Source organism: Topomyia yanbarensis, unplaced genomic scaffold (genome assembly GCF_030247195.1).
Source record: "Topomyia yanbarensis strain Yona2022 unplaced genomic scaffold, ASM3024719v1 HiC_scaffold_8, whole genome shotgun sequence".
NCBI classification, from domain to species: Eukaryota; Metazoa; Arthropoda; class Insecta; order Diptera; family Culicidae; genus Topomyia; species Topomyia yanbarensis.
Window position 1 is genome coordinate 198759 of NW_026684046.1, and position 17336 is coordinate 216094.

General features: G+C 39.5%; 1 protein-coding gene across 2 annotated transcripts in view; it reads left to right on the plus strand.

Annotated features, from left to right (window-relative positions):
* The window catches only part of LOC131696151 (uncharacterized), a 134989-nt gene that overhangs the window by 84723 nt on the left and 32930 nt on the right, over nucleotides 1-17336 (plus strand). For both annotated transcript variants that reach the window (XM_058984691.1, XM_058984690.1), the window contains exon 3: nucleotides 10920-11054. In XM_058984691.1, coding sequence (XP_058840674.1) covers nucleotides 10920-11054 — 135 coding nt within the window. The remainder of the gene's footprint in view (nucleotides 1-10919; nucleotides 11055-17336) is intronic.

Consider the following 17336-nt stretch of genomic DNA (forward strand, 5'->3'; position numbering starts at 1 on the left):
CCATATGTTCCTCTAATGCTAGAAATAAATGGTGTCCCACATCAAATTGAATCACGGAAAAAAACGCTGAAAAAAGTTACGTAAAGTTATTAGTAAGCTTTTGGCTCATTTATTTCATTCAGCTCCAATACCATAACCGTGCGCTAGTACCTTATGCTTAACTTCACTCATTGGGTTCTGAACAACATCTGGCTGCGGCTTCGTCTGTACGGAAACTCACTTTTTCTTCATGTCCACCTCAGATTTGACCTTCTTTGGCTGCTTCCGTGGTGCCTACTTCATAATTGCCCAGTATTTTTCAATGATCCTTAGTTCCGGTGCGATGAGGGGATCGTTTCATGTCCTTCGGTACGAAAGTGACCTCATTGGTTTCGTACCACTCCAGAACAAAATTTGAATAGGGGGACGAAGCTAAATCAAGTATTTTTTGCAAACTTTGGAAGTTTCTGCTTCCTTACTTCCTCCAGAACATCAAACTTGTGCTGGGTGGTGAAGAACAGTAGCATCGGAAGCTGCCAGAAGTCGGCCTTAATGTATGTCTCATCATCCTTGATGACACAATGAGGTATAGTCAGCATCTGTGTGTACAGTTTCTGGGCCCTTGACTTTCCTACCGTATTCGTCACGATTTGGAGCCTTCGCATTTTGTACGTATGCATTCCTTCCCGGTCCTTGACTCTCTGAACGAAAGACTTGGACAGATTCAACTTTTTGGCCACATCCCTGACAGAAGCATTGGGATACCGCTTAAACGCTTTCATTACACGCCTGTGATCTTGATCACTGATACAGAGTTTGGTAGTAACGTTTAATCACACGACTCACCGTCGACTGCACGATTCCGAGTTGTTTTCCGATGTCCTGATAAGAGAATTGAGGAATTTCCAGATGTTTGCGCAAAATGAATTCTCGACGTTGCTTTTCGGCTGACGCCGTTTTTCGAATTTTCGAAAAATTGACAGCGATTAAAATACAATGTAAACAATACACTCTAAACTACTTCTACCCAAGTTTTCAAGAAAAAAATACCCAATTTTTATTTACAGTTTGATGTGGGACACCCTTTAAACCAGAGTAAATTATGTTATTCAAATGAAAAGTTTCAAAATTGAACACAATCTGTACTTCTGTTGTATGTCAGTGCCCTGTAAACTTAATACAAACACCTCAAACTCAAGCATATTCGACTACAAAATATTTGAATTTGATGAGATCGCTATAGCCTAGAAGTCCGTTTGTGTTTTCGCGTCATTTCAACACAATGCCGTTTCTATTGGCAGTCAATTTCATCACTTAATTTTTTACACAATATGCGTTCCGTAATAAGAAACCTGTTTAATCGTGATATTTCAACAATCGTGTAAAAAACAATAGAACAGGCAAAAGAACTGAAAACCGAGTAAAAAATCGTGTAAAAAAATTAACCGTGAATGTATTACTCACTTTGCTGATATGAAGTAACATATACAGTAACGACATATAATTAGCAAGGGACTGAAAAGTGGAGAATTTTTCAAATATTAAGAGCCATAGTACTCAGAGAAGAGCAAGGATTTGAAGTAAGAAAGTTTAGAAAAGCGTGGAGTAGGGTCAATGAACAAGCTTAGAGTTTCCAGGCTACTTAACTCTTTGTCTTCTGCAACGCAGGAGTCAGGATCTTTTGGAATTAAATGCGAATCACCTGAGTCTGCGGCATGTTACATGCCGCAGACTCAGGTGATTCTTTTTCGAGTAGATTCTTTTTATTCTATTTCGAGTAGAAGATCGGACCACTGCTCGGAGTTTTTCAATGCAAAAACGGTATTATTAAATTGGGAGTAACGAGCAGCTCTTTCGACATCTTCCTTTAAGATTTTATCAAAAAAAATTGCATAAAGCACGCTAGCTCAACCGAAGTGTTGCCAGTAACATCCTGATTCTGGCATACGAACATCAACGGACAGGAAACGCATTACGAATTGAAGGGCGACATCGGACTGACAGTCGTCGTCTGTTCTGCTTTCTGAGTAAGGAAGGGCTCCGGACCGGACGGTATCCCTAACGTGATCCTGGCGTTTCGGGATATGTTCAGGATGATCCTAACGAAATGTGTGGACGATGGCTACTTCCCGGATAGATAGAAGATTCAGAAGCTGTCGTTGCTGCCAAAACCAAGGACGCCACCAGAAGATCCAGTATCTAATCGGCACAAATACCTGCTGCATACTCTTGGTAAACTTCTGGAAAGGATTTTCCTCCACAAACTGATGAACTACTCTGAAATTGAGAACACACTGTAGCAGAGACAATTCGTATTCCGGAAAAGGATCTCGACGGTGGACGCCATCCGCCGAGTCATCGCAAGCGCGGAGAAAGCATTGAAGCAAAAGACAAGGGTTAATCGCTACTGCGCCGTGGTTACGATCGACGTGCAGATGGAGTTCAACGGCGCAGAGGGCGATCGCCGTAGCGCTGCAAAGAATGGGAGACGAGCATGGGACAGAGGTCGATTAGGGTCACGGCGGGAGTACCCCAGGGCTCCATACTCGACCCAACGTTCTGGCATGTAATGTACACCGAAGTCTTAACACTGCAACTGCCCAGAGGAGTTGAGATCGTCGGCTTTGCAGATGACGTTGTTCTGACGATAACCGGCGAGAGCCTCGAGGAAGTGGAGATATTGACGACAAAGACAATAGGCATCGTGGAAACCTGGATAGCTGATATCAAGTTGCAGTTGGCTCAACACAAGACGGGGGAGTGCTGGTCAGCAATAGTACCAAAATCCAACGTGTCGTGATCAGCGTCGGCGGACACCTAATCTCATCGATGCGTACGCTGAGGTACCTGGGTATGACGGTCGATGATCGGTTAACTTACAACATCCATGTCGACTATGTATGTAAGAATGCTGCGAGGACAACTAATGTATCGGTAAGGATCATACCGAACATCGGAGGAGCAAGATGCAGCACGAGACGTCTCCTGGCATGTGTGTCATCCTCAATACTGATGTATGGCGTGCCGTCCTGGGCTGCTACACTGAACTCAAAGCGGAATCGGACGAAGGTAACAAGTATGTTTCGTCTAATGGATGTTCGTGTCGCGAACGCGTACAGAACGTGTCGTCGGAGGCGGTATACGTTATTATCGGGATGATTCCCATCTGCATCACTCTGGCTGAGGACGTGGAATGTTACCAGTGGAGGAATACAGGAAATGCAAGGAAACTGGTCAGAGCGGAGTTGTCCGCTAAGTGGCAGCAAGAGTGGGACAACACGGAGAAAGGAAGGTGGAGCCCCCGACTCATCCCAAATGTGTCGGTGTCGGTGCAAAGGAAGCATGGCGAGGTGAATGTCCATTTGACGCAGCTTTTGTTACGGGCATGGATGCTTCCGGAAGTATATACATCAGTTTGAATACGCATCGTCATCTTTTTGCTCGAAGTGTATAAACGTGCAAGAGACACTGGAACACGTGGTCTTCAAAAGTCCTAGGATCGAAGAAGTTCATAGGGGTATTCCTAGTGGGACAGTTGACAATATCGTCGAAGAGATGTGCAACGACGAGCATATCTGGGATGCTATCGACAGAGTGGTTACGAGTATACTCTGCGGGCTGCAGAGAAAGTAATGAAGAGACAACAAAGTAGCGCCGTCGGCTAGAAACTAGACTATACTAGTACGCGTCGCAGCATCGGGTTCAGATCGTCGGGGCACCAATGAACCTCCCGTCAAGCGTCGCCGGAATCGCCGGACCGACCTCGAAATTCTACCGGGTAGTCTAGATCCACTGTCGGGGATTAGAGTGAGTAGATCGCGTCGAATAGCTAGCAGTGGGTCGTTGGGACGACAGTTAACCTTGAGCTGGCTCACGGAAATGAACATTGGTATAGGGAGAAATCAACCCCCGGTTTCACAATAGGGTAGATTCCCGTGGAATATCCAACTATATCATGACAAAAATGGGAGATAATAGGCTCACGAAACAGACATCGATACAGAGAGAAATTCCTCTACCAGGGAACTCTTAGTCGGAGTATGGTAGTTCACCGCAGGACAATATCTGAATAGATCTCGATAAAGCTGGTAGCTAAGTTGTTCAAGGAAGCAGTTATCGGTCTCTGGAGAAATTCCTTTTCTTTCGCTATACCCACCCCTTTAGTTATACATGTGGTGTTTTCCTTGTTGTTATAAATAAAAAAATAACATGTAAACGAACGGAACGTGGAACTGCAGATCTCTCAACTCCATCGGGAGCACCCGCGTACTCGCCGATGTTCTCAAGGACCGCGGGTTCGGAATCGTAGCGCTGCAGGAGGTGTGTTGGATAGGATCCATGGTGCAAACGTTTAGAGGTAATCATACCATCTACCAGAGCTGCGGCAACACACATGAGCTAGGGACAGCTTTTATTGTGATGGGCGATATGCAAAGGCGCGTGATCGGTTGGTGGCCGATCGACGAAAAAATGTACAGGTTGAGGATCAAGGGCCGTTTCTTCAACATCAGCATAATAAACGTGCACAGCCCTCACTCCGGAAGCACCGATGATGACAAAGACGGTTTCTACGCGCAGCTCGAACGAGAATACGACCGCTGCCCAAGCCATGACGTCAAGATCATCATTGGGGACTTAAACGCTCAGGTAGACCAGGAGGAGGAATTCAGACCGACTATTGGAAAGTTCAGCGCTCACTAGCTGACGAATGAGAACGGCCTTCGACTCATTGATTTCGCCGCCTCCAAGAACGTGGCCATTCGTAGTACCTTCTTCCAGCACAGACTCCCTTATCGTTACACCTGGAGATCACCGCTACAGACGGAATCGCAAATCGACCACGTCCTGATCGATGGACGGCACTTCTCCGATATTATCGACGTCAGGACCTATCGTGGCGCTAACATCGACTCTGACCACTACCTGGTGATGGTTAAATTGCGCCCAAAACTATTCGTCATTAATCATGTACGGTACCGACGGCCGCCTCGGTACGATCTGGAGCGACTGAAGCAACCAGATGTCGCCATTGCCTACGCACAGCAGCTCGAGCCAGCGTTACCGGACGAGGGAGAGCTTGACGTGGCCCCTCTAGAGGACTGCTGGAGAACGGTAAAAGCAGCCATCAACAACGTAGCTGAGTTCATTGTCGGGTATGAGGAACGGAGACGACGGAACGATTGGTTCGACGAGGAGTGCAGAGCGGTTCTGGAGGAGAAGAATGCAGCGCGAGCGGTCATGCTGCAGCATGGAACCCGACAGAATGTGGAACGATACAAACAGAAGCGAAGGCAGCAGATACGCCTCTTGCGGGAGAAAAAACGCCGCATGGAAGAAGCGGAGTGCGAGGAAATGGAACTGCTGTGCCGTTCTCAAGATACACAGAAGTTCTACCAGGAGCTCAACGCATCCCGCAAAGGCTTCGTGCCGCAAGCCGAAATATGTAGGGATAAGGACGGGAGCCTGCTGACGGACAACCGTGAGGTGATCGATAGGTAGAAGCAGCACTTCGACAAGCACCTGAACGGCGAGCAGAATGTAGATACAGATGACCAAGGCAACGGAGGATTTGACTACGTCAGTGCAGTTGAGGACGGGAATGAACCAACTCCCACGTTGAGGGAAGTTAAGGATGCCATCAGGATCAAGCTAGGAAACAGCGTTACGATCGACGGGGATACCTTCGAGGTAGTGGAGGATTTTGTCTACCTAGAATCCTTATTAACGGCTGACAATAACGTGAGCCGTAAAATCCGAAGACGCATCATAGTCGGGCCTACTATGGGCTCCAGAAAAACTGCGGTCAAGAAAGATTCACCCCCGCACCAAATGCACCATGTACAAAACGCTTATAAGACTGGTGGTTCTCTACGGGCACGAGACTTGGACCGTGCTCGAGGAGAACCTGCAATAGGGTGTCCCAAAATGACATCATGTTAAAAAAGTCATCGGGCTCACTTCTTAAATGAATGGTTAGGGTATTAGGACCACTTTCTTCTTCGGAGTGAATCTGATAAAATGCTTCCTACTAGTGGCGAATTTTGATTTTTGGAAAAATGGGCCGATTTTGGATAAAATTTCAAATTTAGGCATGTTGAAGTGGTCCTGAACTGTCTTAGATTTTTTCAGCATTTTTTTATTTTTCTGGAGATCCAAATGGAGAAGTTTGGTTAGTTAGTTTGTACAAATCTTGAATTATAAGAGCGGTAGAGCCATTAAAACTTAGTAAAAAGTGAATTTTTTTGTGTTTTTCAGTATTTTTTCTTGAAAACTGGGTATCTACAAAATTTTAAAAGTATAGAAAACACTTTGTATAGTTGAGCCGAATACAGGGACATCATTTTGCTGAAGTAAGTGTATAGCTACGGCTAATGGGGTATGAGTTATTTAAGTTTTTGTTAGATAACCTTTGACATTTTTAGCAATTCATCAAAAATAATGCTTTTCCAAAAATTAAATCCGTTCAAATGTGCTTTGACCACACATTGTTTTTCGGAAAATAGAGGGAAAATGATGAAAAATGACGTTTTCTGTACGTCTTTAGTATGTCAGGACGAGGTTTAATGAGTATCTGAAGATTTTTTTGTAACTTATATTATAAAAATAATGATAACTTTGCTAATGACGCCAAGTCTCTAATTATTTTTTGAAGAGTTAATTCTCCATAATTACGTCTAGGAGGAATCTTCAACAAAATAATTGTGTCAGTAGATGCGCTGTATTCTGATGTAATTTTTTTCGAGGATATTTGCCCCAAATTCGACTATTTCGGAATTATGTGATCCGTGATAGTAAATATCAGTTTTTCAACACTCACCTCACTATTCTGCATTTTCTCCACTTTAATGTTCCTAACATGGAAATAAGGCCTTATATATAAAATGTGAATATGCCAATCAATTAAGCCTTCAAATATACGCCATAACTTGCCCTTAACTCGACATATTTGTTTAATTTTAGTGATTTTTAAACCCGCTAGGTTGCTATTAGTATACAAAATAATTTTAAAAAAATCGTCATTTTCTCATAAAAACCGATTCTAATGTGCTAGAGACACGCGAAAAACGCAATTTTTCATCATTTTCCTTCTATTTTCTGAAAAATAATATGCGGACTAAGCACGCTTCAGTTGTTTTATTTTGTAGAACAGAGTTATTTTTGATGAATATCATAAAATGTCAAAAGGTTATTTAACAAAAACTTAAATAACTCATACCCCATTGGCCGTAGCTATACACTTTCTTCAACAAAATTACGCCTCTGTATTCGGCTCAACTATATAAAGTGTTTTATTTACATTTAAAATTTTGTAGAAACCCAGTTTTGAAGAAAAACTACTGAAAAACAACAAAAATTCCACTTTTTACTAATGGCTGTACCGCTCTTACAATTCAAAATTTGTACAAACTAACTAACCAAACTTCTCCAGTAGGACATTTAGAAAATAAAAAAATGCTGAAAAAATCTAAGGTCGTTCAGGAGCACTTCAAGAGGCACGCATTTGAAATTTTACCCAAAATCGGTCCATTTTTCAAAAAATCAAAATTCGCCACCAATAGGGAGCATTTTAGAAAATTCACTCCGAAGAATAAAGTGTTCCTAATACCCTAACCTTTCATTTAAGAAGTGAGCCCGATGACTTTTTTAACATGATGTCATTTTGGGACACCCTAACCTGTAAGCGTTAGGAATTTTCGAGCGACGGTTGCTAAGGACGATCTTAGGCGGTGTGCAGGAGAACGGTGTGTGGCGACGAAGGATGAACCACGAGCTCGCTGCACTCTATGGTGAACCCAGTAACCAAAAGATGGCCAACGCTGGAAGAATACGGTGGGCAGGGCATGTTGCAAGAATGCAGGACAACAATCCTGCAAAGATGGTGTTCGTTAATGATCCGGTAGGTACAAGAAGGCGAGGAGCGCAGAGAGCACGATGGGCGGACCAGGTGGAACGTGATTTGGCGAGTGTGGGGCGTAACCGACGTTGGAGAGCTGCAGCTACAAATCGAGTATTGTGGAGGCAAATTGTTGATTCAGTGTAATCATGAAATTGATGTTGAACTAAATAAATGAATGAAATGAAAATGGAAGCGAAAAAAGATATCCCAGATCGGAAAAATCACGATGAATCTACAATTCTCAACGATTTCATTGCCAATGAGTTGATTTAAATCGGTCAATTGGGTCACCCGTAGTAAATTTTTCAAACAAAACAGGCTAAAAAGTTAATGGTATTGCTATCAACAATTTTTTGTTTGAGAAATTTTGACTATATCGAGCGAGTGTCCGTGTTACAAAATTTGGAGCGAGTAACGGGCGGCTGTGAATAGCATTGATAAATGTAAACTTTACTATGATACAACAAAACCTAAATTAGTATTTCGGTGATATCAAATGGAATGTAAACAGGTTTACTATGTTTTAAGCGATGCCATAAACATAAAGTCACTAAGGGTTGTAAGACATCATAGCTGGCTCATGTGTACCTACTTTCCTCCAATCGTCACACATTTATTCTATCATAGCAGGGATAACGCATAAGTAAATATTTACTCTTCCATACAAAGCAACTGAACTCTGTTTCCTAGTTTTCCAGTCTGTGTGCGTATAACAATACAGTGGTGTAAATTGGCTCAATTTGTGAATCTTGTTTATGGCAACAATTGTATAGTAGAGTGACAGGAAAAAATGACCCCTATCGGCCCACCCCTGATTCGATTCCTAGTCCCACCAGGAGTATTTGCACCAAATTTGAAGCAAATCGGACAAGTCTAGCTATCGGACCAACGTGCCTGAAGTTTGTATGGGATTTTTCGACAATTTACATGGAGAAATCCCACTAACTCGCATTTTTGCCGCTAGATAGCAGTGCATGTATCGTATTATCACTGTAAGTGAAAATAAGAAAGATAATTTAATTGTCTACAACTTTGCCAAAGACTGCTAGTGAATTCGGCTTTGTTAAAAGAAGTTATTAAGCTTTTAGTGAAGTGATGTCTGAGTCAGTTTTGCATGGGGCCTAGCAGTGCATGGTTGTGTATCAGTACTCGATTTGCGCGAACTAAACATTTTTGTGAAATAACCGTCAGATTTAGCTCTATGATATATTCAGAAGAATTGTAGTAAATAATACGAGCTATATTTTGGTTACAACGTTTTAGTTCCACATTTCACCACGTAGATGGCGCCAACACTAACTTTTCAACGGAAAGAGATAGAAATTAGGTGTCTTCCACAAAGTTGTAGAACAGGCATTTTCCAATAATTCTTTCGAACATCTTGATAGTCTATCTCTCTTCTATTAAAAGTTAGTGTTGGCGCCCTCTATGCGGTCATAGTTGGAACTAAAATTTTCCAACCAAAACATAACTCGTATTATGTCTTATAATTCTTCTGAACATACTATTAGGCTAAACCTATCGATTATTTCACAAAAATGCATAGTTTGTGGGAATCGATTACAGATACACAACCATGCACTGCTAGGCCCCATGCAAAACTGACTCAGACATCACTTCGTTAAAAGTTTAATAACTACTTTTAACAAAGCCGGATTCACTAGCAGTCTTTGGCAAAGTTGTAGACAATTAAATTATCTTTCTTATTTTCACTTACAGTGATAATACGATACATGCACTGCCATCTAGCGGTAAAAATGCGAGTTAGTGGGATTTCTCCATGTAAATTGTCGAAAAATCCCATACAAACTTCAGGCACGTTGGTCCGATAGCTAGACTTGTTCGATTTGCTTCAAATTTGGTGCAAGTACTCCTGGTGGGACTAGGAATCGAATCAAGGGTGGGCCGATTGTGTTTTAAAAAATTCATTATTTTCCTGGGCAGTCTATTGTATAGTCGCATAATGGCAGCCATAACAAAAAAACTTCTTCATGACGTATGGTTGAATAGTGTTTGATGTCAACTTTCCTCACTAGTTGCATTATAGGGTAAAATATATAGTACGTCGCCTTAAGACTGTTGACTGTTTCGTTGCCTAGTTATTTATATTTAAATATATTATTACAATTCGTCTTCGACCTTCCTCTCATCAGAAATTGACACTAACTTTTTGCCGCAATAGATAAGGTAGTGTCGATTTCTCGAAATGTACCCATTACTTTATTAGGTTAGGATTTCTGCCTTTCACGTACAAAGCGGTTTCACCAAAAAAAATTGTCTTTGGGAGAAAGATAAATTTTTACTCAATTTTTCATCCTTATGCAGGAATGTAGCATAGTTTCTGTTCAGCGTTTTGTTCCGTTATACCGATTGACCTCTTTACCCTATTGACATTGACATTGCTTGGATTTGAATATATATTCCAAGCCTCTCGGTTATACTATACCGTAGTAGTAGATACAACACAAACAAATTTTCTTGTTTTCCATCGTCTCATATCGTATTACCAGCCAAACTTTATAGCCACACCTGATTATATAGACACTGCCTTGGTACTACATTCGCTTACGGAACTTGACCGTCATTTTCTACAGACATGAGCATACATGACAATTGCAAGTTTAGTGGCATGATACAACAGACACAGTTATTGGTTCCGAGTTGGGGCTCGATCTGTTATACGCTTACGCGAATTGTTCGTGCAGTATTGTTTAACCGTTCATTCATGCTGCCTGGACTTATTTATAGATGCCACTTCATTTGGTTCATCCTCCTTTATTATTGTGGACGTAACACATGGAGACGTACGCCGGAAGCTATGCATTCACAATCCGTTTCCGTGGCTTGATAACGGTATAAATAAATGGAAATATAACTCAAATTACAACACGTGTCATACCTATGTCGTATGCAATATTTTTCACCTGCGCGACTGTCAAGTGCTGCTCACCGTCACAATGAGAGTTTGCTCTGGTACACCGGAGTATTACCATTCTCAAGTCGGACCTTTTCTCTGATACATTCATCCATTGTTTCATTTCAGCCACAAGACAATAGCTTGGTTGGTCCCGCCAAACGAACGAAGCCCTCGCTGTCGATAGTGAATCCGCTGGATGTTCTACGACAGCGAATCATTCTCGAGATGGCCCGGAGGCAGATGCGGGAAAACACCAGACAGGTAAGCCACCGTCACCGTTATCGTCATTATTATCGTCAACGGCATTGCTGGCTCAGTTTACGATGACCCTTCATCCGCAGCAAGGACGTCAAAGCAGATCGGCGGTGTTTCATTGCGCGAGTTTGCAATCCAAAACGGATTATTTCGCATTAGAATATTAATCGTACGTATTTCAAAAGCAGAATTTGTATAGAGACTACCATAGTAACCACGGGGTGGAGTGGATGGTTGATCGAGAATAACGTTATCCCATCAGATTATGCACAAAAAGTGAGACGGGAGTAAGATAATCGTTTTGGGATGTTTTGAAGCAAAAGAAATCTAGATTTACTTTTTTTAGCACAATAGAAAGATTCCAACTGGATAATTTCTTTTAGTTTCCCAATGTTTGGTTCCTTTTCAGTATTTTTATAAACATTAATCACGAACAGTGTTGCCACTAGGAAATCTGTACTTTTTCGTGGAAAACTCGTTAAATCTGTATTACAATGCAAAAAATCTCTGAGGTTATATTTCTGCTTTCAGTCTGGAGAAAATGTCAAACAATGGTCTATATACTTTTTATCCGACGTTTCGGCGACATATATTGTGCCTTTTTCAAGATATCTAAAATAATTTACACTTAGTCACATTTACGATTTACAAGATACACTTACTAAGTTTGTTACCGCGTTATCGTCAAGCACACCTTTGTTTACAGGTAATATCGTCATACTAGGCTGCTTTTTTTGAAAATATGAATTGTGAACAGTTTTTTACCCCTTATGCGTTGAATTTGAAATGAAATCTATGTATATAACTTGCGTATATTGCCAATGTATACCGATTGCAGCAGGTTTTTGTTTATCCGAAAAAGGTCCGCTCACGAAATCTGTTTCGTGTGCTCAGAAACTAATAATTTAACGATGACCTTTAATTGTGACAACTATGTTAGGCATATATATGTTAGGCATAAGTAAATTTTAGGCATAAGTACGGCATAATGGACGATAGGCATAATGGACGATAGGCATAATTCACGAAAATATAAAAATAATCGCAAGGCTTTCGTTATTATAGCGATTTCAAGCTGACGCTTGTTTTTTCGGGTTGGAAAAAAGAGAGACTCTAAAATGAAAAATACCATGCGAGATATTTATCCCTTGCAAGTGTAGAGTTTTTTTTTCTATTTTTCCGTGGACGAAATGAAGAAAGTATCATTTCATTTTAGTAAACAGTTTTGGTACAAGCACATTTCAAGCCAAAATTTAAAAAAGCAAAATAATGAACAAACATTGGGTTTTGGAACCAATGAAAATTTTGTACAACATCAGCATTAGGGCACGGATTTTATGTTTGTGACGGTACCTTTTTCGTCACATTGCGCTAAAAAACCCTTTATCATAGCATACAGTTTCCGTAGATCCATTTAATCATGTAACTTAATAATATGAGAGATAATCAATATAGAAGAAGCAATATTCGTATATTCGTTAAATTAATAATAAAATGCATCATTCTTTCTTTCATGAGTTGTTCTTCAAGGTTATATTTTTTTCTGGGACAATTACATTATGCGTGCATGTAAGATCTAATCTAGCTTAATCTTTTCATTCCCAACTTGTTTCTAGCGTTCATAGGGTTTACCTGTTATGCGTCCAACAAAAAACGCCTTTAACAGGCCAACGTGCGTACCCGGGTATCCACAAACTGAAATGCTCATAACTATAGCTTCCTTTATCCGATTTGGACACTTTTAGATTTTTTGGATTAAGGAACTCGTCCACTTTTTGATTTGTTAAATTGAACCGGATGAATGGATCTGGTGCTTGATAATCCGGATTTTCCGGGGTAATGTTCCTGTACTAGGGTTTGATTTTTAAATTTTAATAATGTCCTAGCAATATGAGTATCAAAACTTCAAATTGTTTCGGAAGTCAGTTATTTATTATTACGGGACCCTATGGCAATTTGAAAAATGGAATTGGAATGGAATGGTCACTCACGGCCCCACGGGAACCTGCTCCGGAATGTCCGTTCCTGGGTCAAATAACCAAATAGTTCCAAAACCACGAGATACAGCCTACTGATGCAATTCCAAGAATTTTGATACCCATATTGCTAGTATTCCATTGAAGTTCACAAATAGTATCCCAGTACTGGAACCTGCTTCCGGAAATCCGGATTCCCGGGAACCGAATGAAGTAACCCGATTCATTTTTACCAATTCTAAAAGCGGATGAGTTTCTGAATCCAAAACACCCAAACGCATCAAAATCGGTTGGAAATTACATTAGTTATTGGCATTTCAGTTTTCTGGGTACCCGGGTACCCACGTCGGCCTGTTACGTAGTAAAAAAATTCAGGAGCCCCTGCTATCTCCCCCTTACTATATCAACAATTATTAACCCAAAAGCTTGACTTAGTGAAGTTCTAAGATGTCACAAAGTTTCAATTTCCAGCTATGGATAAAACATAGGAATTTTATTAATTGAAATCAAAAAAGGTACCGCGTCGGATAAATAACTGTTAAGAAACAGGAAAAACCCGTTTTGATAGGCGTTTCTTGCGCAGTGCTGGAAGCTGCTCAATATTTACCTTCCGATGCTCAATACAATTATCCCAGAAATTTTTCAATATTCTATATGCTAGGAAAAGATAGTCGAAGACGGTCCAAATTGATACGTTTTAGCAGTTTTCAATAATAATGAGAAATAACAAAGATATTAAATATATATCATATAATATAAATAATTTAATTTATCAACGCTAACTAAAAATATCTCTGGTAGCACTTCTCCAGCGGAGTTCTATCAGACTAATAGCAATAACTTCTATTCTAGGGAGGATAATTATAACTTTTAGCGATTAAATAAAGGGCAATTGTTCCAGTTACTAGTCTTTCTTTTTTGTGAGTAAATTCTGCTTAAATCAAAAGTTCTAGCTGTTCAAAAACGTTGTTGATTATTAACAATATGGGAATGAAAGGATTAATGTGCGTTATTTATGCCCTAATACCAATGAGAATGATTTTAAACAAGAGTGGTTAGCATATTTTGATCATGTGCAATTTATCGGTTGTTTGCCGAAAGATTAGCGCAAGCTAAGTTTCCGCCTGACAAGCATTCGTTCCGCATCTTGTATTTGAGCGAAGATTTCTTCAAGTATATACAATAGAATAAAATGTTTAGTTATACTAAATTAAATATATTTTGTTGAAATCTCTAGGATCTGAATTTTTGACAAAAATTCGTAATCTGTATGTACAGAATATTAATTACAGATCCTCTTGAAAAATCTGTAAAATACAGAATAATTTGTGTATTTGGCAACTCTGCATGTAGGTCAATTGCTAATAATGCTTCATTTCGAGACGGACTCGGGGCGAACTTGGGCACTTCCACAGCATTCGCCTGAATGCTGGAGCTTTGCTATTACAACACTGGAAGCAGGACGTTTAAACACAGTACATATGAAAATGCCGTACTCTGTGGACTGTATCGAATAAGCCACGAGTGTACATTTGCTGCTGTTGGTTAAAAGTGGAGCGAAGCATAGGGGAACTGTGGGTGGAATGAACAGGTAGCCAAATCACACCAATGTTTGTTAAATTTAGAACAAACTTCACAGAAACCTGACCTGTCAAGTATTCAAATGATATTGAAACCATTTCTTTTGATAAAAAGCTGTCGAATGTGAAATAAATATGATAAAAACCAAAATTGGCATTCATGTTTGTCACTGATGTTAAATTCGGCATGTAGAATATAAGGTTTTTTGAGGTGAAATTTGAATTTTATTCTGAAAATGGTGTTACATCATAGTGATTGAAGCTGAACCGCAATAAGTAGGGATCAGGACAAAATGGCTCAATCGTAACGCCTGTTTGAAAATAAAACGTCTTGGGGGCTAAAACGAACAGGTCGTAGTGGGGACAATATGAACCATCTTGCCACTCTAAGTACCAAGCCTCAAAATTAGTCGGAACGCTAACTTCAAGTTGCACACGCTATAAACATGTACATATTTTGAAATCAAAAATAATATTTGAAAAAATGTGTTTATGTCGAAGTATTTTCATCAAATATGTACAAAAATTGCCCAACAAGAAACATATAAGTTGATTGTAGTATCTTATTAGTTAAAAAATAATGACTTTCCTTAACGTGTTCGTTTTACCACCAGTTCCCCAAGGTATAAGGCTCGAGAAAATGCAAGAAAGTCATGCAAAAAATAAGTAAAATATCAACATGAGCCTAACGTCTTTACCGTTAACGTACGTTATGCGCAACATACATATGCCCAGCGCATTTAAGCCTAATGGGGTACACCTGTTGTTTTGATCGTATTTGGAAGTGCTAACTCAAATTAAAAAAAATGCATTTGTTATAATAGTAGTATTTCGTAAATATTAAAAAAAACTATCCATTCCCGTGATATGTTTTCCCAATTGAAAGAAAACTGATGATTATTATAACATTTAATAACATGTTGATTCAATACTTTGATCTCAATTTCTGTAAATGATGTTCCTGATTATGGTTGAAATAAACATGAATGAATGTCCGGTATTAGTTTTTTTTTTATTTTTCTGATTTTGAACTATTTGAAGTGGTGAAAATTATTCTAATTTTAGAAAATTTTAAAATTTCACCACTCATATGACCTTTTCTATTTTGTTTGCTTTAAGGTTTAAGAACGCCTCAATAGGGGGCCAGGTTGAAAAACGAAAAAGCAGTTTTTTTGCGCACCGTTGGAAAAAAAACTTCATAAAAATGAATCAATCTATTCGGGGCATTAGTAGAGTATTACTGATTGATTTTCATGAAGATTTTTCCCACAAGAGTTTTAGGAAAAACGAGCTTTTTCGTTTTCCAAGATGGCCGCTTTTTCAAGCTTTCTCAGTTGAACCATAATCTTTGCCCTTGATCATTCGTAGGCACTTTTATTTTCTCTCAAGACAATGACGTTTCAAAGGCATGTCAATTGTATAATTACAGCGGATTTCAGAGCTCAACCTTCAAGTTGAACTCGGAAGTCGCCTGTAATTATACAATTTACATGTTGTCAACGCGTTTTTGTGCTCTTTGCACCGGGGACAAAATTGTAGAGTAAAAAGGGAGTGAATATAAAATTTGAGAGAAAGAAAATTAAAACACACTTTGATTTAGATATGGTACTTGGTGCGCAAAGAGTATTTAAAACAACTTGGGAACATTTATTATTATCATAGATTGAAGAATACTTACTAGATGGCACTCTAGCTAGCAGGTCAGTACACAAAAATGTAAGGCGTTTTTTACACAAATGTTTTAGAATACATAGTACTTCTACCCTATCATATTAAATTACAGCGCAAATTCGTTAGTTGGGTGTTCGCTAGTTGGGCTGTTCGTTAGTTGGGTGTTCGCTAGTTGGGGCATGCCCCAACTAAAAGACACTCTTATGTCAAAACTGAAAGTCAAGAACTGATTGACGTTTGAATGCTAGGGGCAGATCACTTGTGATGCATTTTTAAAAATCAGCGAAATTAAATGCATTTATTTCCATCAAAATAGAAATTCACAATGTATTTTGCGTTGCGTGCAATGTTTTTGCGTTGCGTGCAATGTTGTTTGCGTTGCGTGTAAGACGTCAAAACCCTACAGAAAAACTAGCCCTACACTTAACAAAACGTCAAACAAAGTGGATCAGCGTAGGACGTTTGTTAAACAAACTTTTCTGCGAGGTAGTGCAAAGCTGATGCAAAAATGGAAATTAAATGCATTTTTTCTAATTTGATGCAAATTTGTTATACATTCTTAGAGTGATCTGCCCCTAGTTTGAATGTCATTGATTTCAAGGGGTTGGTTGATTTCTGTGGCGATCCAGAAAAATCATACTTTCAAATTCATTCGAATTTTATTTTTTGCATTCATATTTCGGAATGATTTTAGTGAAATAAATGTGTTAAATATTTCGCTTCTTCCATTCAGCATCAATTAGTTTGTGTCGCAGAGACGTTAGTTTAGTAACTTTTGAAGGTCATCTCTGATGTATTCAATCACATTATCCAATCTTTTTTAGCTAGTGGCAACGTAGTATGTTTGTGCTTTACCGGCTTTTTCCCGACGGTGTATCCATTTCCTGTTTTATGTGAAGGAATTTATCAAAAAATAATTGATGGCAAAAAGAACACTAATGACATACTTTGTCACAAAAAACAACTTTAAACTGGAAGGAAACAGCCAACTTTTGTGAATTGTAAAATATTTTTGCTTGTTTTTTATGAAAGAAAACAAAAAATCAGCGTTTCCCTTGGGT